A 27239-nucleotide genomic window follows, 5' to 3' on the forward strand; every position below is an offset into this window, starting at 1 on the left:
TTTTCTTTCCTATGGGGTCAAGGGCTTCAGCATCCACAGGAAACATCGGGCTGCTGGAGCCATGGTTACAGGAGGCTTCAAAACCAAGGATCACTCCTTTCCAGACAGGGTGGGCACCGGGCAGCACCCTGAGTTTGAATCCCCACCCCCTCACTTACTGTGTGACATTGACCTAGTTGCATGGGGACCTGACCAATGACCAGAACCCCCTTCCCCCACCCAGTGAGGAGCCCTGTTCATTGCTAGGCAACCCCTGTGCTCTTTCTGGGGGCACCCCACCCCATAAAGCGAGTCTTGCTGGCTGAATCAACACCTTGTTGGCCAGCAGCTGCTGGTGCTCTGCCTCACTGCCTTCTTAAGATGTCACCCAGGAGATTATCAGCTCCTGGAGGAGCCAGACGAAGTCCAACCTCCCACCTCTTCTGGACTCCATGTGTTCCCCCAGCCCCTGATATCCCATCACTGTCTGGTGATAGTACTCCCACGGGGTGGGCACCAGGAGGCTGTGGCTGGGTGGCAAAGGCCTATAGGTTCCAGCCTGTATGTGTATGTTCAGTTTTCACTGTACCCACGTACACAGAGTGGCTGGAGGCAGTCTGGCAGGGCAGACAGGGTCTGCTCTAAGGAATGGGCCCGTGAGGATGGTGAGGTGGTGAGCCTGGCACAGAGCAGAAGCTGCAGGGTCCGGCGTTTGAATCCCCACCCCCTCGCTTACTGTGTGACATTGGTCTAGTTGCCTAACCTCTCTGATGAGCCTACAATGTTTGTAAAGTGGAGCTCACAATAGGCATGTGGGAGGGCAGCAGTGATGAGTGCCCTGAGAAGCTGCCCAGTGACCAGCCCCAGGGAGGTGGGCCAGCCCCATATGAGCCTGGACTGGGGGGACTCACCTCCAGGTAGGACATGGAGACCTCATACTCCATGTCGTTGCTGGTCTCCTCGATGGCACGGAAGAGGTCATTGAGGGTCCGAACGTAAATGCCGGGCTCCTGGTCTGTGCCCAGCATGGTGTAGGTTTTCCCACAGCCTGGGGCAGAACAAGGTGGAGGGTGACCAGGGTGGAGTCGGGAGGGAGGCTTTGCTGGGCAGGCACTCCTGGAAGCCGGGGTTTGTCCTCAAGGCTGGGCCCTCTCAGATGGCCAGGGAGGTGGTGGGGAGCAAGGCGGATGATGCCCCTGGCTCGGGATGGGGCTTCTGGGGCTGGAGGGCCCTGGGTGAGATTTGGAGCGACCACATCCTTGATTCCTGTCCCAGCTGGGGTCAGACTAGTTGGAGGGTGACGGGGATTACAGGAATATTGCAGTCCTTGCCCACAGTCTGGGTGTTCCCCTCACCTGTGGGGCCATAGGCAAAGACAGTGGCATTGTAGCCTGAGATGACGCCTTCGATGAGGCTCTTGGTGGTGGCCTGATACACCATCTCCTGTGAGGAAGGAAGCCTGTCAGGGGCCGGGACACAGGCGGGGCACAGCACAGGCACCCACTGGCTCATCCTGACCTCTGATAGGAGAGGTTTCTGTCCCTGGAGCCCCAGCCCCAAGGTGAGTGGGGGTGGGGGAGGGAATGTCTCTGCTTACACTCACGGTGGAGGACGCCAGGCTGAACGAGAGCCCAGGACACCTGAGACGCCTCCCTGCACAGCTGCCTCCTGGCCCCCAGCCCTGAGGATGCATCACATCTGTTCCTGGAAGCATCCCGCAGATGGGCAAGATGGGGGTCCCCAAGGAGGGTGTCAGCTTCGCTGAACCAACCCTCTGTCCCTGTCCTCGCACCAGATGGCCGTTAAGCTCCTTTTCCAGCTCGGTAGGAGCCAAGCGAGGTGTACTGTGTAGGGTGGTGTCTGAGTGCCAACGCCAGTGCATCCGTGCAAGAGGCCGGGTGTGTGGGCCTTGTGTGCATGAGAACCTTCCTGACTGGGGAGGGCTCAAGGAACAGAGGGTGAGCAGGTGGAGTGGAGGCTGAGGTTCAAAGGCAGGGACCCTGGAGGGCCCCTTCTGAGTGGGGCTATGGGTAGGGAGGGGCTCCTGCATGTCTCCAGCCCAGGCCCTCCCTCACCTGGGTGGCAGTGAAGTCAAAGGCCACGTCAAACAGGTAGGACTTCTCCCGGGAGCGATGTGCCCGCAGGATGTCGTCGGGATCCTCCATTGGGTCCATGAGAACCACCATCTGCAAAGGTCCCCAGAGGGAGGCCCACGGTCACCTGGGATCCCTGGGTCCCCACGAGGTCAACCCTCAGGGATTAACAAAGTTAACCCCTTTGTCGATCAGAGTTAACAAAGCCCTCCTGGGCTCTGACCCTAGCCCAGGACATGGGCAAGGGATGGGAGGGGCCAGAGGCCAGAGTCCAGGTCCCAGGTCCCACTGGAGGTAGGTCTCAGAGCCACAACCCAAACCTGTCCTCTTCAGCTTTCCCGTGTCGGGTCAGGCTCGCCATCACCTGGCCTTGGATGCCCAAAGGGGACACCTTCCTGACAACAAGCAATTACCCCTACAAGGCCAGTGCAGTCCCAGGGGAGCAGAGCACACACAGGTGATGCCCAGGCTACCCTGGGGGCCTGCCCCTCACTGCAACACCACCCCCCACGCTGCCTCTGCCAAAGAGGAGCAACAGCAGAATGGAGGGCATCTGTCAGGGTTCATTTCGTGTCAGGACCTGTTGCAAGCACCCACACACACAGTGTCTTTTATTTATTTATTTATTTTTAAGACGGAGTCTTGCTCGTTGTCTAGGCTGGAGTGCAGTGGCATGATCTCGGCTCACTGCAACCTCCACCTCCTGGGTTCAGCGATTCTCCTGCCACAGCCTCCCGAGTACCTGGGACTACAGGCGCATGCCACCTGTATTTTTAGTAGAGATGGGGTTTCTCCATGTTGGCCAGGCTGGTCTCAAACTCCTGACCTCAAGTGATCCACCCGCCTCAGCTTTCCAAAGTGCTGGGATTATAGGCATGAGCCACCATGCCTGGCCTCACATAGTCTCTTTTAACCCCAGCCATGACCCCAGGCTAAGGCCAGCTATGACTCCCACCTTACAGATGAGGAAATCAGGGTCCAAAGGAGTCACACCCCCCAGGTCGTCACACATCAGCAAGAGGAGACCCAGGGTGCCAACCAGGCTCTGAGTTCAAAGTCCACTGACTCCTATCCACCTCCTATAGCCCTGCCTGCCCCGCCTCACCCCTTCAGGGCAGACCCTGGGGCAGGGCAAAGAGTCGCAGGCAGCTGGGTGAGGGACGAGGTCAGCACGCTGGGCTTGGGGAGCTCCGCTCGCGACTGAGAGGGGTGAAGGAACTGCACCAGTGGCCCTTTGCAGCTTTGAGCCTGAGCTGGGAGTGGAAGGGAGGCAGAGGAGCTTGGGCTGGCAGCCAGGACAGGGCACGGGTGGGCCAATCCCAGCTGGGGCTCCCCTCCCTGCAGGGTAGAAGTGGCAGCACTGTGTGTGTGTGTGTGCGCATGTGCACACCTCCTGGCATGTGTGTTGAGACACAGAAGGGTCCTGGCCGGGTTCTTTCCCTCCTCCAAAGGTGACTGAGGGACCCATTTTCCACTCTGACCCCGCCTCTGCCCCTGTGCCCTTGGTGTGTGCTGAGCCTCATCCTGAGCTCTGTGCAGAGATGCAGAGGAAGGAGGCTGCATCCTTGCTGGGGGCCCTAGTCTAGGGTAGGGGTGGGGACAGAGTCAATGCCAGACTCGTGGAAATAACAGGAGACATTCAAAGATGCGTGGGAGGGCTTGAGTTTGGAGGATTTAGGATGAGGGGAGCAGGGGCAGCAGAGGAGAATCAGGGCAGGCGCTGAGGCCCTTGTGACCTCTTATTGGCAGTCGGGCCTGGGTGTAACCTGCCTGAGCCTCCGTCTCCTCCTCTGTCAGAAGGGACAGCAGCGTGATCCACCTGCAGGGCTGGGAAGACCCTGGAACAACGTGTAACGTGCTTGGGCACAGGGCCGGGCATGTGCCAAGAGCTCAACAGTCTTTGTTCAAGGGGCTGTTAAGAGGGCAGGGGTGGAGCCTGAGAGTGGCCACCTGCTCCCTGCACCCATGACTCTGCCATCAAGTCAAGGCCCACAACCCCACCCTCACCATGGAGAAGGTCACTGGGATTCCACGGGTCCTGCACCTGCCTGAGGTCCCTTTGGACCATAGTCCCTGTCCTTCTCATGCACCACCCCCAACCACTGCACCGTGGAGGTGCCCCCTGAGAAGCAGCTGGCACCTCTAAATGCTGCTCTGTGCCTGGGGGTGCCTGGGCTCCCTGGGGTCCTGGCTCATGCCAGCCAGGGGAAAACGAGCCACCACTGTGCTCTTCATGAGAAGGGAGGACGCTCCCTGGGGCCATGGGTGCTGAACAGAGTGCATGACGGCAGCCTCAGCCAGCATGGGCATCTCATGGGTCCCCTCTTTCAGTGGGAGGGAAGGGGGCGAGGGAGGTAGGGCACGAGCAGCCTTCATTTCCAGCCCCTTCCTCCCAGCACAGAATCACCATGATCATCGTGACTGAACCCTTCAACTTGAGTCATCACGATGATGATTCTCAGACGGGGAAGTTGAGGCACAAAGTCATGTTGCTAGGAAATGGCAGAGCCAGGACTGGGGCCTGGCTGTCTGGATCCTGGCTGGCACTCTGCCTACCCTCCTAAACCACCTCTTACGCACACACTTCCACCCCTACTCCCACGGGGGGCCTTGTGGGGTAGGGTAGGTAGGGGAGTTCCCATCCTATTCCTCAGTAGTTCCTATAATTCCAGGAAGTCCCAACACCCACAGTGCGCATTAGCCTGACCTAATTCAACCGGGGATAAGATACTGTCCAAGGAGCTAAACCGAGTCCTAACAGCGGGCAGGGCACTGAGGAGGGTGGGCTGTTATAGGGGTGCCCCATGGAAGCAGAGACAGGGGCTATGCTCCCTTCCTGGGTCAGCAGGGGAGCCAGGGCTGGTGACAGTCCCAAAAAGGGCTTGGGAACAGACAAGGCATGAAGGGTGGCCGCTCCGGGGTGAGGAGAGGTGGTGAGGGAGCAGCAGGCAGCAGAGCTGTGAACACAGCCGGGCTCCGTGTATCCAGGAGGTCCTCGTAGGTCCCTCTGGGTTCACCCAGATCGAGCTCACGGATTTAGGACGCCCAGTCCCAGGAGGATGACAGCCCTGGGGCTCCCAACAGACTCCCGCAGCATTCTACGTGTGCCCTGGGTCAAACCCCCTTCCTTCCCCACCTGGACTCCTAGCGTAGGCTCATACCTGTGCTCATTGCATCGAAACTAACCTATCACTGTCAGGTATCTGGCAAGGCCCCTTCTGGGATTCTCAGTGGAGGAGGGGAGAGGGAGGCGGCTTTCCAGGAGGCCTGACCCTGGCAGCCTCATGTGGAACTCTTTCCCAATCAGATGGGATTCCAGGTCAGCCAGCTACAGGAGAGAGTTCTAGATAGGATGGACCAGGGGGCTTTGTGTGGAGAAAAGAATGAGGCCACTCATTCAGGCTCCCTGCCAGCTGGCCAAAAGCTAGGTGGTCACAGTGAGCCTCTTCCAGGATCTGGACCCTGTCCCAGGCCCCAAAGCTAGCAGCATGAGCCCTGCTCTAGTGTCAGACCCGACTGAAGGTAAAACCTGGCTCCAAGTTCCCCAGTACAGGTTCCTATGGGATGCAACCAGAACCCAGCCAGCTGCTCCCACTCTTATCTCAATGCCAGCGGTCTCCTGTGGACACAGGCAGGACCAGTGGCTGGAGGAGCACCCCCTGGGAGAGGGGCCTTCAGTGCCAGGGAGGGTGAGCGGCATGCACCAATGCCCATCCCACCCGTGACCTTCAGACACTGCCAAGTTCATGGCGTCCTGGGCATTTGGTTCCTTTAGCTAACCAGGCTCCTGCAGTACAGTCAGCACAGCTGCCATGATCCCCGCTTAAAGAGGGCTTTGTCTGGGTTCCATCTGTCTGTGCTCCAACCCCCGCCCCACCCTCGAGAGCATCACCCTATTCCTGTCCCCTCTAGCACACAACGGAGCCCTTGTGCCCCTCCACCAGATGAGCTGGAGCTGAGCTGGCGAGGGGTGGGGACAGGTGCTCTGAGCTGCCCGGGAGACCAGCGCGGGGTGTTCAGGCCAGGTCAACACACTTGCTGAGCAAGGTTTCAGGGAGAGAGTGCAAAGGGAGCCCAGGTTTCCTGCCTTCCGACACTCAAGGATCATTTCAATAACCAGGAAAGTGCGGGAGTACAGGGAGGCACCTAATCCCACCCCTAGAGGAAGACTTCCTGGAAGAGGTGGCACTAGCATTGAGTCCTAAAGAATGAGAGACGTGGAACGGAGAGAGAATTTTGGACAATTACATGAGCAAGGCAAAGAAGCGATGGGCAGGCTGTGGCACTGGTTCTCAGCTCAGATCACTGGGGTTTCTTGTGAGAAACACAGGGTCAGGAAGAGAGGGCTGGAGCTTCGCCTTCCATCCTCCATGCCAGGGATCTTCACTGCACAGACCTGGGAACTGATGTGTGCATCCACAGAGGCCAGCGCACGAGTACCTCACCCACCCAAGCACCCCTCACCCCCATGAGCACACGCAGTCCCTACTCGGGGAGGCTCCTCTACGCCTCTGAGCCTCCCTGTAAAGGCTCCCCTGGTTGGCACACAGCAGATGTCCAAGGGACGTGTGCTGAATAAAGCTGCCATTTATGGGGAGTGGTGATTGTGCCAGGCATGGTGCCAATGGCTTGGCGTGTGTTTTCCCTGACAGCTTAAGAGTGGGCACTCTTGCTAGGCATGGTGGCCCATGCCTGTAATCCCAGAACTTTGGGAGGCTGAAGTGGGTGTATCACTTGAGGTCAGGAGTTTGAGACCAGCCTGGCCAACATGGCAAAACCCCGTCTCTACTAAAAATACAAAAATTAGCTGGGCATGGTGGCACGTTCCTGTAGTCCTAGCTACTTGGGAGGCTGAGGCAGGAGAATCGCTTAAACCTGAGATGCAGAGGTTGCAGTGAGCCAAGATTGCGCCACCGCACTCCAGCCTGGGTGACAGAGCGAGACTCTGTCTCGAAAAAACAAAAACAAACAAATAAAAAAAGAGAGGACACTCTTATTATCGCTTGCCTGGAGATGAGGAATTGGTTGGATTAAGTAAATGACCTAAAGCCATACTGCCAAGTGCAGAGTTGGGCAGATTCAGAGCTGTGGGTCTCAGAACCCAGCCTGCCCACCATGCCTCTCCAAGTGCACCAGTGGACAAACAGCTGCCTGGCTGGGGGGAACACCCGCTTGTCACAGGTGGAACTGTGCCTCCCCCCAGCCCCCCGGATTTCATGTTGTGAAGTCCTAATGCCCAGTGCCTTAGAATGTGACCTTATTTGGAAATGGGGTTGTTGCAGGTGTGATCAGTTGAGGAAGGATGAGGTCATATTGGAGTAGGGTGGGCCCTTTATCCACTATGACGAGCGTCGTTATAAAAAGGGGAAATTTGGGCACAGATCTGCGTAGAGGGAAGCCGCTAGGAAGAGACACAGGGAAAAGATGCTCGTCTAAAGCCAAGGGGAGCCAGGCACGGTGGCTTACGTCTGTAATCCCAGAACTTTGGGAGGCCGAGGTGGGTGGATCACCTGAGGTCAGGAGTTCAACAGCAGCCTGGCCAACATGACAAAATCCCATCTCTACTAAAAGTACAAGAATTAGCTGGGTGCGGTGGCGGGCGCCTGTAGTCCCAGCTACTTGGGAGGCTGAGGCATGAGAAACGCTTGAACCCAGGAGGCAGAGGTTGCAGTGAGCTGAGATCATGCCACTGCACTCCAGCCTGGGCCAGGGAGTGAGACTGTGTTCCATAAATAAATAAATAAATAGCCAAGGAGAGAGGCCTGGAGCAAACCCTTCCCTGCTGCCGTATGGGCTGTGGACTTCCGCCTCCAGAGCTGTGAGACAGTAGGTAGCTGTGGTTGAAGCCACCCAGGGTGTGGCACTTTGCTACAGCAGCTTGCAAACTAATATGACATCCAAAGCAGGCTCACCTGCCGTAGGGAGCTGAGGGCTGCCACACACCAGGTGGGGCTTCAGCCAGCCCCTCCCCCAGCCTTAAGCAGGTGGGCTGAGCGTGGGCATTCTCTCTCACGGCCTTCCGGGGAATGTATTCTCATGCTCACCGCACATGGGGCACCTGTCTCTGGGAGGTTTCAATGGGAACTTTGCTCATATGGGAGGTGGACAGCTTCATGCCAGAGCTCTGCCCCTCCACGCCCATCTGCCGCTGCAGCTCCAGGCTTCCAACTCAGCAGAGGCTCTGGCTTGAGACTTCATCTCCATGGCCTCCTCTCCCAGCCCTGCTCTTAGTTCAATGCAGATTTTGACCTTTCCAGAGTTCCAGATGGAGTCGGAGTCTTTGAGCCTGGAAACTCAAGATCCCGTAGGGAAGTGGGGGCCTCAGGCCAGGGAGAGGAGGTCTCCTCCATAAGCTGCGTACCCATCAGGGGACCAGGCTCATCCCAAGCATCTCCTCGGTGAGAAATACTTTGCACATAGCATGTCACACTACTAAGTTGCAGCTGCATTTATCAGCTTTGCAGTTTTAACAGGATTTTTTCTGGCCCTCAAATGGCTGAGCACGGACCAGGCTTTCTCAGGCTTGGCACTGTTGACATTTTGGGCTGGATCATTCTTTGCTGTGGGGGCAGTTCTGTGCATTGTAGAATGTTGAGCAGCATCCCCGGCCGCTACCCACTAGATGCCAGTCGCACCCTTCCCCCTGGTTGTGACACTGCCAAATGTTCCTGGGGGCAAAATAGCCCTGGTTCAGAACCACTGACTTAGATCATTCCTCCTGCAGCCTCCAAGGCTAATGGCAAAAATCTCCGAGGGAGGGGGTACCACCAATGAGGCTCAGTTTGACATTGCTGTGTGACTTTTAGGAAGCTCCAACACTTCTCTGGGCCTCAAGTTTTTCCTGGTTAGAAGTCAGGAGGACCAACAGGGCTGTAGCTTTGAGAGAAGAAATCATATTATATCAACACCCCCATCCTAGTCAGGAAGCCTCAGCAGAGAATCTGGCTCTGGCTTTATCTGCAGCAAAGGGGGGCCAGGCCACAGCCCCTTCATTCTTACAGGTAAAAACAAACCAGAACAAAACCTGATTCTAGGTGGACAGCACCCTTGTAAGGCTGTTCTGTTTTTGTTTTGTTTGTTTTGTTTTTGTTGTTGCTGTTTTTAAAGGAGAATTTGCCGCTGGTCACGTTTCTAGTTGTAAACATACCATCCTGGGAGTCCTCAACAAAGGCAACGTTGATCCCAGGAAGGGTATCCTTGGGGCCTGTCAGCCTTCAGGCTGGATGGAGAAGGCCAAAGTTGACCCTGCTGAGCTTATAAAGCTTAGCTTCATGCCCAGCTGGCTGCTTAGGACACAGCCACACCTGGCCGATGTCCTGGGCAGATCCCCACCTTGTTATAGGATTCTGAGACCTGGAGGCTTAGGATGGGGAGCATGTATAATCGAGAATATACTAGGGCTGTGTCTCTCAAAGGGTCTGCAGATACCTTCCCCAGAGTCAGCCAGGGAGCTTAGAAAATGCAGATTCTCAGGCACTTCCCACACGCACAGAGTCAGAATCTGGGGGGAAATGGGCCCATAAATCTGCATGTTAACAAGCACCCTTCATTGTATCCATCCAGACACTGAGTGTAAGGATCCTTGCAACCTAGAGGATTGTGCATAGCAGCCAAAAAGTGAGAACAACCCACATGCCTATCAACTGATGAAAAGATAAACAAAACACAGTGAATCCACACCTCCGACATTATTCAGCAAAAGGAGTGAAGTTCAGGTGACTGGATACAGTGGCTCACACCTGCAATCCCAACACTTTGGGAGGCCAAGGCAGGAGAATTGCTTGAGCCCAGGGGTTTGAGACCAGCCTGGGCAAGATGGCCAGATCCCATCTCTACTAAAAATTAAAAATCGACTGGGCATTGTGGCATGTGCCTATAGTCCCAGCTACTCAGGAGGCTGAGGTGGGAGGATTCTTTGAGCCCAGGAATTCAAGGTGGCAGTGACAAAGTGAGACCCCCATCTCTTAAAAAAAAAAAAAAAAGGACTGAAGTTCTGGTAGGAGCTATAATGTGAATGAACTTGAACTTCAAAAACATTAGGACCAGTCGGGCACAGTGGCTCATGCCTGTAATCCCAGTACTTTGGGAGGCCAAGGCGGGTGGATTACTTGAAGTCAGGAGTTTGAGACCAGCCTGGCCAACATGATGAAACCCTGTCTCTACTAAAAATACAAAATTAGCCAGACATGATGGCACACACCTGTAATCCCAGCTACTCGGGAGGCTGAGACAGAAGACTCACTAGAACCTGGGAGGCAGAGGTTGCAGTGAGCCGAGATAGCGCCACTGCACTCCAGCCTGGGTGACAGAGCCAGACTGTGTATCATTAAAAAAAAAAAAAAAAAAAAATTAGGCCCACATAATACATGATTCCATTCACATTAAATGCCCAGAATGGGCAATATGGAGATGGATAGTACTTTAGTGGTGCCTGGGGCTGGGAGGGGCTGGGGACACAGCGGGGTGGCTAAGCAGGGAGAGGTAAAGAATCCCAACCTCCTCCGCCAGCCACTCTCCACCAGCTCAGCTCTTCAGGGCAACAGGGCCAAGAAGCGTCCAGATGGTCGGTGTGCAGGGAGTTTCCCCCCTCGCTGCCCCCAGGCAGGCAGGTGGGCTAAAGACAGCTGCTCCCACAGCACTCCCAGGCTTGGGCTGACATCTGTCACCTTATACTTTATCTTTCCCAACAGCCTCCAGTTGCGTGGCTGCAGCACCCCCCTTATATTATCTCCTTTAATCCTCTCGACAGCTCTGAGGGTGGGTGGGGCAGGTTTCCTGTTCTCCTGTCTTCTGATGAGGGAGCAGAGGCCCAGGGAGAGTTTCAACCTGCCCACCAGTATGCGGCCAGGATGACATGGCAGGGCTGAGAAAGCCTGGGTGCTCTGGTTCGCGGGTCCCAGGCTGTGTCGCCCCTGTTCTCGGGAGCCCAGGGCTCCTCTTGCCTACATTTCTCCTTTCCATCCTAGGAGTCGCACTGTCTGGCCCGATGTCCCCCGGTGGCCCTTCTGCCTTCACTCCTCTTTCCCTTCCCACTCTCACCCTGCCCCCCTGGCCAAGGCCCCACAGTTGGGCCTGGTGGGAGCCCTTACCTGGCTCCACAGCACCCCGGGAGCAGAGGGGGATGGCAGTTGGACTTCCAGCAGATAAAATGCTAATGATGGGATTATACACATGGTCCGTTGACTTAAATCCTGCAGACAAACACAGCCTGGGAGAGCTGGGAGGAGGGCCCACGGGCTGCAGGCTTTGGGAGGGATGGGGGACGGAGGAGCTGGCTGTTTGGTCTGTAGTTTTTTCCCCCACCTGGAATGCTGGGGCCCCACCAGCCTCTCAGGCTGTCCCTGGCTCCTCTCGGGCCCCAGAGGTAAATGAAACCAGGCCTACCTGGTGCTTCCCCACTTCCTGGGTTTACGTGTTAGGGTCTGATCTCACCCCAGGAGCTACTAAGACATGGAGCTCCTACCATACTTCCAGGAACACACACACACACACACACACACACACACACACACACACACTGAGGTGTCCATCTGGGAACTGTCCTGAGCGCTCTGACACAGGAAGAGGGAGCAGGAAGGCTCAAGGGCCAGGTTTTGTTTACCTCTGGGACCCGAAACCATCCCATATTTCAGCCCTTGAGATACATTCACATTTATTAACCCCTATGTAGACACGTGCCGGGCACTGTGTTATGCACTGTGCCTACGTTAACCACAGGGACCCTCTAAAGAAGGCGTTGTGACGACTAATGGAATTGAATGGGGCCCTGGAATCACAGGCCTTCCAAGGCACCTGGACTATCCCCATTAAAAATCCAAACCAGCTGGGCGAGGTGGTGCACACCTATAATCCCAATAGTTTAGGAGGCCAGGGCGGGTAGATAACTTGAGGTCAGGAGTTCAAGACCAGCATGGTCACCATAGCGAAACCCCGTCTCTACTAAAATTAGAAAAAATAGCTGGGCATGGTGGCACACGCCTGTAATCCCAGCTACATGGGAGGCTGAGGCAGGAGAATCGCTTGAACCCGGGAGGCAGAGGTTGCAGTGAGCCAAGATCGTACCACTGCACTCCAGCCTGGGTGACAGAGCAAGACTCCATCTCAAGAAAAAAGGAAAAAAAAAAAAAATCCAAATCTGAACTCCAGCTTCCCCAGAATCCAAGCACCCTGGGCTCCTATCCCAGAGGACCCTCCGTCTGTGGGAATGTCCCCTTCTGCCAAGCCTCATTGCCACAATCTCCCTCCTTTGAAGTGTCCCCAGGAGAACAATGCCCAGACTAAAGAAGGCTGTCCTAGGACCCCTCATGGTGGCCCAGCCCAGTGGGTTACTGCATCCCCAGCCTACCTCTCCCCACTCAGGATGCACATGTCCTGGCTCAGCTCCCAAATACACCAACTTGCCCATGGGGCCTCCAGGCCTTAGGAGGAATGATAGAGCTTCCACTGGCCAGCTGGCCCCATCAGTGAAGCTGATGAGGACTGGACCCCCGAGCCTCCCTGTGGGCCAGGGCTGTGGGCAACCTACAGAGCCACTGGAGTCGGGTGAAGGTCGGGAGGTGGGGGGACTGGTCAGGTCGGCGTCAAGGGTAAGGGGGGTCCATGTCCATTTGTTATTAGGAGGGTCCCAGCCTGGTAGTTATGACTGCTCCTGAACTGCAGTCCTCCATTAGAAGGGCTGGGCTGGGTCCCTGGTGTGAGCCAATCTTTGAACCCACTGGGGACAGAAGGAGCTTAGGGCCAGAAGCCCGCAGGAAGTTTGCATGGAGAGCCCTCCTCAGTATCAACACAGACAAGACTCTCTGCACCTCCAGCTGACAAAGGAGCAGCCCTGTTAGAACCGCCCAGCTCGGAGGCCTTCTCGGAGGTGGAGGCGTAGCTTGGCTGGATTAGGCCAGACCCAGAGAGGGAGCCCCTCCCGCTCCACACGCAGGGATAGAAAGGAACCAGTGTTTGCCATGTGTGGGCACACAATGGGCTGTCCCCTTGACAGGGAGCGTTTCCATCAGCACCAGTTAATATTTATCAGCCCCCATGCAGGCTAGGAGCCAGGAGTAGCAGAAAGAGAGTCAGCATTGTCCCAACCCCAAGGACCTGATGTCTTCGGGACAAGTTGGACAAGCAGAGTGGCTTTGCCTGGAAGGAGGTTTCTCCTCCTGAACTCTATGGCTCCTCTCCTGGGCCAATCCAGCAGCCCTGGGGAATTTCAGTCTCTAACAGACGTTGATAAATGACATCTATGAAATTCTTCCTACGTGCCAAGCACTGGGTAAGCAAGTGCATACATTAGCCTACAAAGACCCTCTAAAGAAAGCATCATGACGTCTGTCTCCACTTACACATGAGGCAACTGAAGCTCCTGGAAGCAACCCCGTCCCCTCCCCCCCCGCCCAAGTCTGCACAGCTGGCAAATGGCAGAAGTCCTCAAACCACTGTTGATGTGCATTCATTCTGCTCCAGTTGAGCCTGACCCATTTAGACAGGGTCTTCCCAGTCATCCCCTGCTTTCCCCAAGGTCTTTGAGGAAGCCCACCCTTTTCCAAGGAGGAGTATGGGAAAAGAAATGAGGACGCGCTACCCATGGCTCTACTGTGCCCACAGTTCCACTATCACTGCTGAAGAAAGAGGCTTGAGTGGGCCCCTCGCCCTGGGGAGCCCAGAGGCAAGCAGGCATTGGAAGTGTGCCATCCGCCTCTGGTTTGCTTATCCTGGGCCCAGGACTTCATGAGTCCAGCCCATGGGACCTGAGCCCAGGCGCCTCAGGTGCTCCCGTGTGCCTTTCTCTGCATTGTGCCGTGCCACCCAACTTCTCTGAGCCATTAGCACAGCCTACCACCACGATGCTCCTACCTGGGCACCAAGCCCGCCCCTGGTGCCCCCACCACTGTGCCTGTGCGCATCCCAGCACGAGTCCTCAACTGCCTACCCGAACAAACATCCTGGCCATGGTCTACAGGGTATGTGGTTTGGCCCAGCCCATTTACACCTCTTGCCCCTTTCCCTCCTCCTTGAGCCACACTGGCCTTTTCTCAGCTACCCAATTGCATCCCAGTCCCTCTCGCCACAGGCCCTTTGCACATGCAAGCCCCTCAGGTCAATATTTCTCCCCTCATGCACGCTACTAATGACCTCTTCTTCACCCTTTATGTTTTCAGCTCAAGCACAGTTTCTTTTTTTTTTTTCTTTTTTCTTTTTTCTTTTTTTTTTTGAGACAGAGTCCCACTCTGTCGCCCAGGTTGGAGTACAATGATGCGATCTCGGCTCACTGCAACCTCCACCTCCTGGGTTTAAGCGATTATCCTGCCTCAGCTTCCCGAGTAGCTGGGACTACAGGCACGTGCCACCACGCCCAGCTAATTTTTTGTATTTTTAGTAGAGATGGGGTTTTACCATGTTGGTCAGGATGGTCTTGATCTCTTGACCTTGTGATCCAGCCTCCTCGGCCTCCCAAAGTGTCAAGCCCAGTTTCTTAAGGAAGCCCTCCCTGACCTCCAGGCTTACGTCTTATCCCCTCTTACCTATTCTCATGCCACTAAGCATTTCTTTGCAGCCCTTGTTAGCTGCAAACTCATGTTTGTTTGTGATGCAATTCTTTGATGAATGCCTCATCTCTCCACACTAGACTTAAGGTAATGGAGACAGAACAGGGTCTTTTCTGTTTACCACAGTTTCCCAGTTTCTAGCACAGTACCCAGCATGCTGCTGGTACTTGATAAACAATTATTGCCTTGTGTGCCCGCCTTCCTCATCCTGGTGACATGAGGACCAAGATTGCAAACAGAGAGCCAAGGATTTTGCCACATGTGAACACCCTAGGGGCGAGTTTTAGCTCTCGACCATATACATATGTGCTCTGTGGGCAGTAGGCATATTAGGGTAGGAAAGTCAAGCAATGGGCATATGAATGGTAAAGGATCAGGGCCCACCCAGGTAAGGGAAGCTCCCAGTTGTCCTTGGATCTATCTAGGAAGGCTTCCTGGAAGAAGGGCCCCCAGCTTCCTGGGTGGTGTCATCAATAGCACAGTCAAGAGTTCAGGGAGTAGAGGAAGGATGGTGCTGCAAGCCACAGGGGCCCTTTCTGCCCTCACCAGGTGAGTTGAGCCATCTGAGCAGACCTCTGTACTGTAGCTCCTGCCGCAGCGCCCTGCATACCTGCTCATCCACTTTATGGGCGATGAGGGTAGCTCCTTCCTCCAGCTCTGCCACGCTGATGGGCCGGACCCGAAGTGCCACCTGGGAGGGAAAACCAAGCCCCTGGGATTAGAGGGAGAGGACCATACTGGCCTTAGAGAGACCCCAGGCAAGAGCCCCTGGCTTCTCTAGCATTCAGCCATCTCAGGCCTGCTTTGTCCTAAGGAAAACTCTGCCTAGGTCAGAGGACAGCAGGTCCACAGAGTGTTGGACTGTGTCTGAGTTGATGAGTCTCCCCAGGAGCCCTGGCCTCCGGGAGAGCCCCAGGGGAGAGAGTTGTCTGCTCCTCCAGCCTGCCTCAGCCTCCTGCCCAAATAAAACACTCGCAGCTCCCCTGGGCTTGAACTTGGGGCCCCAGCACTGGAGCAGCCTGTCTGTGTTTCTGTGAATGATGTGCTGCAGGGGCAGGTGCAGGCACCGCTCTGGGATGAGGCCTGGTAGGTGCGATGGAGCAGGGAACATCCCCCATCATCCTAACAGCCTGTGACCACATTCCTACGCCGAGGAGAGTGTCACCTAGAGCCCCCACCTCTGTCTGTCCTCCAGCCAGTGCGAAATGGGTCTCATCCTGTGCGTGAATCTCCCTAAAGAAAGGGGTAGAGTGGAAACATGTGTTCTGCTGATCAAAGGGAAACAGCTGCTGGGTGTGGGGGTAGAATGAACGGCCCTCTGGCTGAGTGAAGACTCCTTCAGGCTTGGCGTGATGGCTCATGCCTGTAATCCCAGCATTTTGGGAGACTGAGGCGGACGGATCCTGAGGGAGTTCGAGACCAGCCTGGCCAACATGGCGAAACCCCGTCTTTACTAAAAATACGAAAATTAGCTGGGCATGGTGGTGCATGCCTGTTATCCCAGCTGCTCGGGAGGCTGAGGCAGGAGAACCACTTGAACCTGGGGGGTGGAGGTTGCAGTGAGCTGAGATCGCACCACTTCACTCCAGCCTGGGTGAGAAAGTGAAACTCTGTCTCAAAAAAAAAAAGTCACTTTCAGAGGGACCTACACTGCCTGACGGGGTCATCTTTATTGGCCTCTTCAGCCAAATCCCACTGGCAGGAGGGGAGAACCCTTCGTCCCTGCTCCCAGGGGCACACAACACACGCCAAGGCCAACCATTTTCAAAGAGACACATTCTAAACAGCCAGAGAGGAAGTGCTAGAGCCCAGGGCTTGCGTGGGGGCTGGAGCCGAGGCTCCTCTTTGGAGAAGCAAGCCCACACTTGACAGACAGGGGACTCCGGGGGCAACATTATCCTCCAGTTACCTTACTGTCCACCTTCTAGTGATGAGGGCCCTTCTCCAGATCTCAAAAATTAGGGGATGAGGAAGGGGCTTGCTGAGAGAGACACCTACCCACCCACAGTCAGTGGTGGCCTCAAGGTCACTGAGTCATCCCCCTTGTTGCTCCGGCTTGGGCACCACTGATAATCAGGAATTCGACCTTCTCCTCCACAGACCCACTCTCACCTCCCCATCTGTCCCAGGCCCCCGGGCTCTGGGACCATCACAGCTGCATCTAGCACTTCTCTGAAAGATTTAGAGTCCGGACTTGGACAGCATCTGTGTTGCAGCCCAAGAACCAGGCACTCCGGGCCCCAACCTGATACCAGGGGCCCTTGTCTTCCTACTGGTGATCCCCTTTAAACTCCTGACCTCACCAGGGCTGGGGCAGCCTCTGCTTAACCGGGAACCCCCCACCTTCCGTCTGGGGGCAGTTAGGTCAAGCCCTCCCTGCGCCTGGCGTTTCTGAATGACAGAACAGAGATTCATCTGCACACGCTTTGGGGGCGGGATCCCCCAATGGGAGGGTGGAAAGGTGGGGGTGGGGTTGAAGTTGGGGTCATTTTCAGGCTCAGGAAAGTCTAAAAAGGCCCTAGTGCCTTCCTGACACCCATCCTGCAGGACTTGGGGAAAGTTGCTGTGAAGAGTCCCGGCCCTGGCCGTTGCCTGCCCTCTCAGTGGGGTGGCGGCGAGGGGACAGGACTCTCTGTCTGCTGGAGGCCGACTGAAGTAGACCACGGAGCGGGGTGGGGAGGAGGGTCTGAAAGGGTCTCACCATAAGTTGCTGGTCCTTGGAGTCCCCGCTGTCCTTCATGCTTGCAGCAGATGGAGGGGCTCAGGCCGCGCCACCAGGCATGGCCCAGCCGCACCCCCACCGCCGCCGGGTCGCGTCCGCCCGCTGCTCGCTGTCCGCAGCCTCGCCCGCTGCCTGACAACCCGAAACCAACAACGCGCCAGCGGCCAAGGACGCTGACCGGAGGCGGGGCGGGGGGAGGGCCCGGACGGCGCCGCCCCGCCCCCGGCGCCCGCCCCTCCCCGCGCTGAGGGCGAGAGTAGGCCGCCTCCACCCGGGAGGCCCCCGATCCTGCGCCGCTGCGCGACGATGTGTGCCCGGCTGTGAGGCCCTACGGCCCTCCGTGCGTCCGTGCGTCCGCCTGGCGCCTCCGCGTCGGTTCGCTAACTCCTGCGCGCCCGCCAGCGCCCCTCGGCTCGCGGCGCGACCCCGTGCCACTGCCCTTTAGGGCGCGCCCCGCCGCCCCTTGGGGCACACGCATCTGTAGCCCGCCCGTCTGCCTGTCTCTGGGGTCTCCAGAGCGGCGGCTGGCAGCCTCGGGTTTCCATGCGCGCCGCGTGCATAGCCACAGGTGCCTCTGGTGTGGGTGTCTGCACCCACTGCGCATTGGCATGGGTGGTAAAAAGTTGTCCCTGTGCTCAGGCCACCGCCCAGTGGTATGGAGCGAGCACCTCTATTACCTGGGGCGTGCTACAGAAGAGCCTGACTCAGTGCACCCCACTAGCAAACAAGTCTCTACCCCTGAACCCAGAATCTAGGTCACGATGACTGGGTCCGTGTGCCCTGCTGGCTCCCCGCCTGCTGCTGGAAGAGCCACAATACTGTGCAAGCAAGTCTACGTCTGACGCTACCGCCTCCATTCTTGGCGACAATAACAACGGTTGCACTCCCAGGGAACACAGGGAAAAGTTTCCTGTCCTCAGGAGGCCCTGGGAAAACGGGATTTGGGTCCCAGCTCTGCCTCCAACTCGCCCAGCCACCTGGAGCTGGTTTTTCCTGCCTCCCTGGGGCCTCAGTTTCCTGGAGGATGTTGGAGCACCTCCCGATTCTGATGTCCATCCTCTGTGTCCTCTGCCCCCACCGAAGCTGAGCCCGGCAGCCCCAAGACTGGGAGAGGAAGCCACGATGGGGTTCACTTTCCAGGGAAGGGGCTGGGAAAGGAAGCACTCATGTCCCCAGGGCTGCCTCAGACTGCCTGGGGCCCCTCAGAGGCGGAGCGTGATGCCAGCCTGTGCCCTGGGACTGGCTTCCCCGGCTGCCCCGGAGGAGCCTGTGTTGGGAATGGTTATTAATAAACAGCAGCAAGAAGCAGTCGTCAGCCTTGGCTTTAATAAATAGATAAACCCAGGTAAAGCTTGGTGGAAACCAAACTCTCCTGCAGGGGATCCCAGATTTTGTCCTGTTCTTTGGCCTAGGCTGCCCCTCAGGCTGCACAGTTTGCAAATGGACATGCCGTGACAAGAATCGGGTCGGGTTTTTTGCTTTTGTTTTTTTAAGACAGGGGTTCACTCTGTCACCCAGGCTGGAGTGCAGAGGCACAATGGCACGATCATGGATGGCTCAGTCATGGATGGCTCACTGCAGCCTTGATCCCTCAGGCTCCAGTGATCCTCCTGCCTCAGCCTCACAAATAGTTGAGACTACAGGTGCGCACCACCATGCCTGGCTAACTTTTTATATTTTGTAGAGACAGGGATCTCACTATGCTGTCCAGGCTGGTTTTGAACTCCTGGACTCAAGCAATCCTCCCATCTCAGCTCTCAAAAGAGAATCAGGTAAGTTTTAGGGGTGTGTTGTGTTTGCATTTTAGACTCCTGAAAAGAACCTATTTGGATCAGTCAAAGAGGCCCCTGGTCAATTGAGCTATCGCTGTTTTCCTTTTTCTTTTCTATTCCTCCACATGCATCAGTCCCATCCAGAATGGCCCAGAGTTGTTTTTGTGGTTTTGTGGGTGGTTGTGTGTGTGTGTGTGTGTGTGTGTGTGTGTGTGTGTGTTTGACAAGATCTTTCGCTCTCTCTCTTTTTTATCTTCTGCCTCCCCAGCCCTCAAGACAGGGTCTCACTCTGTAGCCCAGGCTAGAGTGCAGTGGTGCAGTCACAGCTCACTGTAGCCTGAACCTCCTGGGCTCCAGCGATTCTCCTAACTCAGCCTTCACAGTAGCTGGGATGACAGGCGCATGCCATCACGCCTGGCTCATTTTTTTTTTTTTTAAATTGTTGTAGAGGCAGGGTCTCGAACTCCTGATCTCAAGTGATCCTCCTGCCTCAGCCTCCCAAAGTGCTGGGATTACAAGTGTGAGCCACCGCACTGGGCCTATAGCGATTGATGGGTAAAAAATAAGAAGCTTCTTGACTGGGCACAGTGGCTCATGCCTGTAATCCCAGCAGTTTGGGAGGCCAAGGCGGGCGGATCACTTGAGGTCAGGAGTTCAAGACCAGCCTGTCCAAATGGTGAAACCCCGTCTCTACTGAAAATACAAAAATTAGCCAGGTGTGGTGCCAGGCACCTGCAATCCCACCTACTCAGGAGGTGAGGCAGGAGAATCGCTTGAGCCCGGGTGACAGAGATTGCGATGAGCTGAGATCGTGCCATTGCACTCCAGTCTGGGTGTCAGAGTGGGACTTCACCTCAAGAATAAATAAATACATAAATACATAAATAAATAAGAAGCTTCTAAGCAACAAATCCCCACCCATCTTACATAAAGACTCATCACAAAGTCAGCTGTGTTCTCAAACAGTGTCCTCTGCTTGACTTCTGGGTTTCGTCAATTAAACCACTATCCCCTTTGTACCCACCCCTTTAAGGCACTTTTTACTGCCTCTTTTTTCTCATCTTCTACATTTAACTCCTGAAGGTTCTACATCTGCAAATGTTTCTTCTCTTCATCGTCTCTTGCCAAGCCCTGGGCTCCAGTTTTTACCCCTTCTCACCTGGACAATGTCATGGCCTCTTGCTGTGCCCTGGCCCCACCGGTTTTTGTTTGTTTGTTTGTGTTTGTATTTTTTGTTTCTTTGAGACGGAGTCTGGCTGTGTCACTCAGGCTGGGGTGCAGTGACGCAATCTTGGTGCACTGTAACCTCCAGCTCCCGGATTCAAGTGATTCTCCAGCCTCAGCCTCCTGAGTAACTGGGATTACAGGTGCCCACCACCACGCCCGACTCATTTTTGCATTTTCGGTAGAGACGCGGTTTCACCAATTTGGCCACAATGGTCTCGAACTCCTGACCTCAGGTGATCCACCTGCCTCGGCCTGCCAAAGTGCTGGGATTATAGGTGTGAGCCACTGTGCCTGGCCCCAGCCCCACTTTTGAAAGGGGAAGAGATCTGACAACAGAGACCTTTGAAAGGGGAGAGATCTGACAGGCAGAGACCTCCTATGTTCTCTAACACAGAAGTAAAGGCAGACACCTTACTCTCCACAACCTTCTTTTCAGCCTCCTGCCCGGCTTCATTTAAACTCGTTCTGTTCTGTGGGCTTGGCCTTCCACTCACCTTCACTGCTTGCTTATTCCCAAATGTATACTAGAGCCAGGCCCTACACTGGGGTCTTTGCTTGTGCCAGTCCTCCAACCTGGTATACCCTTTCCAGCTTACTTCTGTCAAATTTCTCTTCATCCTCTGTATCAGACCCCTCCTCTCCTGGTCCACGCAACTCTCATTATGCCCTTACAGAGCCGGAATCAAAGTAAGCCTTGCACAGGCAGAGACCTAGGCACTTGGTGTATGCTCAGTCCGTGTGTTCTGCATCCTGGTCCTGCCCTGGAACCCGTTCCTGTCCCTCCTCTCCACTCCCATCACTGCTGCCTGCATCCTGGGACTTCACAGTTTCTCAACTGGATGACCACATACACTGCCTGGTCTCTTGCCCTGGTTTCTTTGCCTCCAGTTTGGCTCCATTCCCTCACTGCTCTAGGATAGATGGGTGTCATGACCTTACGTGAAATCCTGCCATGGTGCCCCATTGCTTTCTGTTTGGGGTTGGCCCTTTAGCCTGTAGTTGCAGCCTTCCCTGCTTCCTCTTGGCTCATCCCCTCCTACCACCCTTGCTCTGGCCATACTCAACCACATGTAGTCCTCTGCATGAGCAGCTCTTCTCTCCTCCCTGGGCTTTGTTCCAGCCGCTGTGTCCTGGAAGTCTGTTTCCACTTATCTATCTGGCTAACTCCTTCTTCCAAGCTCATCTTACATGTCACTTCCCCTTTCCTTGGGGGAACTGCCTCTTCTCTAGTCCTTGTCATTCTGGTGGAGCCCATCACAGCATCCTGTTCCACTCCCAGCCATGGCAGAAGGCATGCAACCCAGGCTTGGCCATGGTCATAATGATTGGTCCAAGGGGATGGGCTATGACCCACATTAGGCCAATCAGAGCCTTTCCCTGGAATTTTGTTATACTGGGAGGGAGGAGCTCTCTCCTGCCTTTGGGATTACTGGCTGAGATGACTAAAATCGGTGGCGGGGAGGGTGGTGGGGGTCATATCTAATTCCTCCCCTTATCCAGTGAAAGCAGCTTCACTAAAGCAGAAGTGCATAAAACTGAGGCAAAGAAAGAAGCTGTGCAGAGAGATACCAAATGACAACATCTGAGTTGCTGGATCCAGCCACACCTGAAGCTGTTAGCCCTGGTCTTCCAAGTTTCCTGAGCCAATAAATATTCTTTCTTGGCTTTAGCTAGCGTGGGTGTCTGAAACATGTGACCAGGAGTCCTGACAAATACAGGGGTGACAGCCTGAATCCCACTGGATTAGGTCTCTCTCTCTCTCTCTCTCTCTCTCCCCCTCTCTCTCCCTCTCTGTCTCCTCTGTCTTGCTTTGTCACTCAGGCTGGAGTGCAGTGGTGTGATCTCAACTCACTGCAACCTCTGCTTCCCGGGTTCAAGCAATTCTTATGCCTCTGCCACCCAAGGAGCTGGGATTACAGGAAGGCACCACCATGCTGGCTAATTTTTGTATTTTTAATAGAGATGGGGTTTTGTCATGTTGGCCAGGCTGGTCTCAAACTCCTGGCCTCAAGAGATCCACCCGCCTCAGCCTCCCAAAGTGTTGGGATTACAGGCATCAGCCACGGCACTCGGCCCAGGTCCTTTTTTCTATATACTTCTCTGTAACAGCACTCACCACTGGAGATCAGAACCATCTGTCCATTTGTCTCAGCTGAGGGGCTGGCTCTGTCTCCCAGGCTGGTATGCAGTGGCACTGTCCTGGCTCACTACCACCTCTGCCTCCTGGGTTCAAGTAATTCTCATGTCCCAGCTAATTACAGGCATGTGCCACCATGCCCAGCTAATTTTTTCTATTGTTAGTGGGACAGGATTTCACTGTGTTGGCCAGGCTGGTCTCAAACTCCTGGCCTCAAGTGATCTGCCTGCCTCGGCCTCCCAACGTGCTGGGATTATAGACATGAGCCACCCGCCTCCGGCCAAGCTGGCTCTTAACTTGGTATTTCCAGTACAGTGTCTAGTGAGAGTTTAGTCAATGAATGGCTGAGAAAATCTACTCAAGCGAACCTGCCCACACACAGCAATAGCATTTGATTTAGACCCGCATGCAGACATTTAAGATCCTTGCAAACAGCTGGCAGCTCATCAAAAAAGGGATTTAAGTCAGATGTGATGGCTTATGCTTATAATCCCAACGCTTTGGGAGGCCGAGGCAGAAAGATCTCTTGAGCTCAGAGTTTGAGACTAGCCTGGGCAGCATGGGGAGACCGCCCCTGTTCCCACCACCATGCTGTCTCTAAAAATAAATAAATTAATTAATTAATTAATACATAAATAAAGAAGCTAGGCATGATGGCGCACACCTCTAGTCCCAGCTACTTGGGAGGCTGAGGTGGGAGGATCACTTGAGCTCATGAGGTTGAGGCTGCAAGTCAATTATGATTATGCCGCTGCGCTCCAGCCTGGGCAACACAGCGAGACTGTGGAAAAAAAAAAGAAAAGAAAAGAAAAGAAAGAAAGGAAGGGAGGGAGGGAGGGAGGGAAAGAAAGAAAGAAAGAAAGAAAGAAGGAAAGAAAGAAAGAAAGAAAAAGAAAGAAAGAAAGAAAGAAAGAAAGAGAAAGAGAGAAAGAAAGAGAAAGAGAGAGAGAGAGAAAGAAAGAAAAAAGGAAGAAAGCAAGAAAGAAAAAGAAAGAAAGAAAGAAAGAAAGAAAGAAAGACTTACAGCCTCAGCTTCACCTCAGTCCAGGAAACTAAGGTTTAGCATGCACCTGCAATCTGTCCGTCTCACTCCAATGGGCACAACCTCTCTTGCTTAATAAGAAGGCTGTTGCTGCCAAAACAAGTGTAGATGGCATTGGTGACCATCTCCAAGTAGCAATAATATTTTCTTTTTTCTTTTTTTTCTTTTTTTTTTTTTTGAGACGGAGTCTTGCTCTGTCACCCAGGCTGGAGTGCAATGGTGCAGTCTCAGCTCACTGCAACCTCCGCCTCCCAGGTTCAAGCAATTCTCCTGCCTCAGCCTCCCAAGTATCTGGGATTAAAGGCATTTGCCATCATGGCCAGCTAATTTTTGTATTTTCACTATAGACAGGGTTTCACCATATTGGCCAGGTTGGTCTCAAACTCCTGAGCTCAGGTGATCCGCCCACCTCGGTTTCCCAAAGTGTTAAGATTACAGGCGTGAGTCACTGCGCCCGGCCTGGTATTTTCAATCAGAGATATATGACATTCTCCATCTTCCCCTGAACCCACCTGCAGTTGGAAGCCACTGGTTTTGATAAGCCCTGAGCACTTTCTAAAGCCCGTTAGCCCTCTAGAGCTCTGGGGCAGCCTGGGCAAAGTCCCACCTCCTTCTGTTCTGGGCATGGCTACTCACAGGCTTGGCTCCTGGAGCTACAATGCAGGAGGTGAAATAGAAGACAGTTATTGGGAAAACAAAGCATGGATTGAGGACTTTTCTCTTAAACCCCAGCATCTTCTTCCAAAGTTGGGGTGCAGATGCTGAAAGGACCCCAATAAACAAATTCACAAGTCATTCTAGTAGCTCCTCGTACTAACCTAGAACTTGCCACCGGCCATGAGGGCTGTCCCAGGTGGTCGTCAGATGCTTCTAAGCGAGGGAGGTGATAGACGTTTATTGAGCACTTCGTTTGAATCCAGTGGCTCATGTGTTATTTCATTTACTCGCCCAAATATTCCTGAAGGTAGATAGCAGAGGTGCAGAGAGGTAAGTAATTCCGTGGCCATCACCCCACTCCAAGCTGCCATCTCTTTTGCCTGACACCACAGTGTGCTCCCAACCAGCCCCCAGGTTCCCCCCTCCAGGCGTTCCTCCACCAGCAAATGCTTCATCAAACCACACCCCTGCTTCTCAGTGATCTTTGGAGCAAAGTTAAAATCCTTGACATCAAACCCTGCCCCAGCAGACTCTTGCTGTCCCTGGCTGGTTCCAGGCTCTAGCCCTTACTCACTCCAGCCACACTGATGACTCCCTGTTGGTCAAACAGAGCGGCACTGGCTTCTTTCCTCCTTCCGGAATTGTGTGTGCAGCTGCCCTGCCTGGGGTGCCCCTCCACACAGATGTGCACGTCATCACACACATGCACACAGATGTGCTCGCATGTGTACACACATCTCTGCCTCATGCTTGTTCTTAAGGTCTCAGCTGCATTGTCGCTTTCTCAGGGAGGCCTCCTGGTCAGCTCCTTCTTCTCTAGAGTCTAGGTTAGTTCTTCCTGTTATCCCTCTCACGGCACCCTGTACTCATCCTTAGCATATACTTTGCACAACTGTCGTTCTGTAGGTATCTGCCTATCTATCAGCTTTCCCTGCCTCCCATTGGTATACAGGCTCTGGGAGGCGGGGCCTGAGTCTGGTTTATTCTCCACTCGTGGCCAGTGCCTGGCACAGGGCTGAGTGTAGGCAACGTTACCCGGACGGCAAGCTCCTGAGCTGGGTTCGGACTTCCTGCCTGGAAACGCCATGAAAACACTGCCTCTATCTACACTTCCCACCAGTGCTGCAGGCTCCCCCAGGACCTCAGCACACAGAGAGGCTGCCCAGGGGTCTCTGGATGCTGACCCTGGTAGGCCCTCAGTAGTCACTTAAAAAAATTTTTAATAGGCGGAGTACAGCGGCTCAAGCCTGTAATCCCAGCACTTTGGGAGGCCGAGGCAGGTGGATCACTTGAGGTTAGATGTTTGAGACCAGCCTGGCCAACACGGTGAAACCCCGTCTCTACTAATAATACAGAATTAGCCAGGCATGGTGGCGGGCACCTGCAGTCCCAGCTACTTGAGAGGCTGAGGCAGGAGAATTGCTTGAACCTGGGAGGCAGAGGTTGCAGTGAGCTGAGATCGCGCCATTGCACTCCAGCCTGAGCAACAAGAGGGAAACTGTCGCAAAAAATATATATATATTTTTTTATATAATATTTTTATATATAATAATATATATGTATAATATGTATAATAATAATATACATATATATGATAAAGATGAGGTCTCCTTAATTTGCCCAGGCTGGTCTTGAACTCCTGGGCTCAAGTCATCCTCCTTCCTTGGCCTCCCAAAGTACTGAGATTACATGTGTGAGCCACTGCGTCAGGCCAGCAGTCACCTTTGCCTCCTACAGATTCCCGGTGAGGCCAGCATGGGAGGTCAGTGAAGGTCATCGTGCGGGTTGGCAGCATTGACATTGCACCCACTGAGCTCGTGCTGCCCTTTGCCGGGTGCCATCTGCGGGGCTCTCCTCTCCGCTTTCACAGCCGCTCCTCAAATGCCTCTTCAAATGCTGTGCTTGCCCCGTGGCATTCTCTGCACCCACGAGGGACCTGCTGACTCCAGCAGGCGGCCTCCTTTTGCAGGCACAAGCCAAAGGTCAAAATTCCAGTTCAGCGAACGAAGGTCCTCCTGCGTTCGAGCTCATGGTGCCAGTCTCTTCCCGGGGCCTTCAGTGTGCTCAGGTGAGCGTGTGCAGAGCCCGTACTTTCTCTTGGGACACTCCACTTGGGTAGATTTTTCTCTGAATTGGGCCTCTCCACCGTGACTCCACTGTCCAAAATGCAGGATGCTGAGCAGGTCCCTGTCTCTACCCACTCAATGCCAGGAGCACTCCCCTCACCGGTTGTCCCCGGCCACTGACAGATGTCCTGCTGGGGGCAAAATCTTCCCCAGTAGAGAATCGCTGCTCTAAGTAGGGCGCTCCCGAGGACAGCACTGGGGCTCTGTGTGTCCCTGCGCAATGAGGGGCCTGCTGGCCCCTTGTGGCTCCCTCTGTCTGAGGCTGGAATGACAGGGAGCGGAAATGGCCCAGCCCACTACTCTTACCAGGGTCCTGGGAGTGCAGTGTGCATGGTGTAAGCTGTAGGGCTGGGACTCTGGGCTGAAGTCTCAGCTCTGCCACCCACTCCCTTTAGACTCAGCAAGTTACCCCGTCTCTCTGTCTCGCCTGCCACATCCATAATGTGCGGATTGAAGATAGTGAGATCACTCCTGGGGTAACCTGAGATTGTTTTTATCAAGGTTAACCACAGTCGACAACTCAATTTTTCTCTTTGGGTATGAGAGGCAGCTGGCCCTGGGTCCCTCCTCAAGGAGATTATTTTATTTATTTATTTTTGAGATGGAGTTTCGCTCTTATCGCCCAGGCTGGAGTGCAATGGCATGACCTCAGCTCACTGCAGCCTCTGCCTCCCAGGTTCAAGCGATCCTCTGCCTCAGCCTCCCGAGTAACTGGGACTACAGGCATGCGCCATTAAGCCCGGCTCATTTTTTTGTATTTTTAGTAGAGATGGGGTTTCATCATTTTGGCCAGGCTAGTCTTGAACTTCTGACCTCAGGATCCACTCGTCTCAGCCTCCCAAAGTCCTGGGATTACAGGCGTGAGCCACCATGCCTGGCCATTTTATTTTATTTTCAAGACAGGGCCTTGCTCCATTGCCCAGGCTGGAGAGCAGTGGTGCAATC

General features: G+C 54.6%; 1 protein-coding gene across 3 annotated transcripts in view; it reads right to left on the bottom strand.

The window, feature by feature from the left end:
- KIF19 (kinesin family member 19) overlaps positions 1-17507 on the bottom strand; it is a 29664-nt gene extending 12157 nt beyond the window's left edge. Inside the window, exons 1-5 of one of the 3 annotated variants that reach the window (XM_008011894.3) lie at positions 17313-17507; positions 15222-15302; positions 2055-2165; positions 1335-1422; positions 891-1027 (exon numbers count right to left, since the gene is read on the bottom strand). In XM_008011894.3, the coding sequence (XP_008010085.2) occupies positions 891-1027; positions 1335-1422; positions 2055-2165; positions 15222-15302; positions 17313-17351 (456 nt within the window). In that variant the 5' untranslated portion in view covers positions 17352-17507. Of the gene's footprint in view, positions 1-890; positions 1028-1334; positions 1423-2054; positions 2166-15157; positions 15303-17312 lie in introns of those variants that run through there. The other 2 variants (XM_008011892.3, XM_073005069.1) reach the window with 2 other exon arrangements.
- Positions 17508-27239: the final 9732 nt, after the last annotated feature.

The sequence above is a fragment of the Chlorocebus sabaeus genome, chromosome 16 (assembly GCF_047675955.1).
Source record: "Chlorocebus sabaeus isolate Y175 chromosome 16, mChlSab1.0.hap1, whole genome shotgun sequence".
Taxonomy (NCBI): domain Eukaryota; kingdom Metazoa; phylum Chordata; class Mammalia; order Primates; family Cercopithecidae; genus Chlorocebus; species Chlorocebus sabaeus.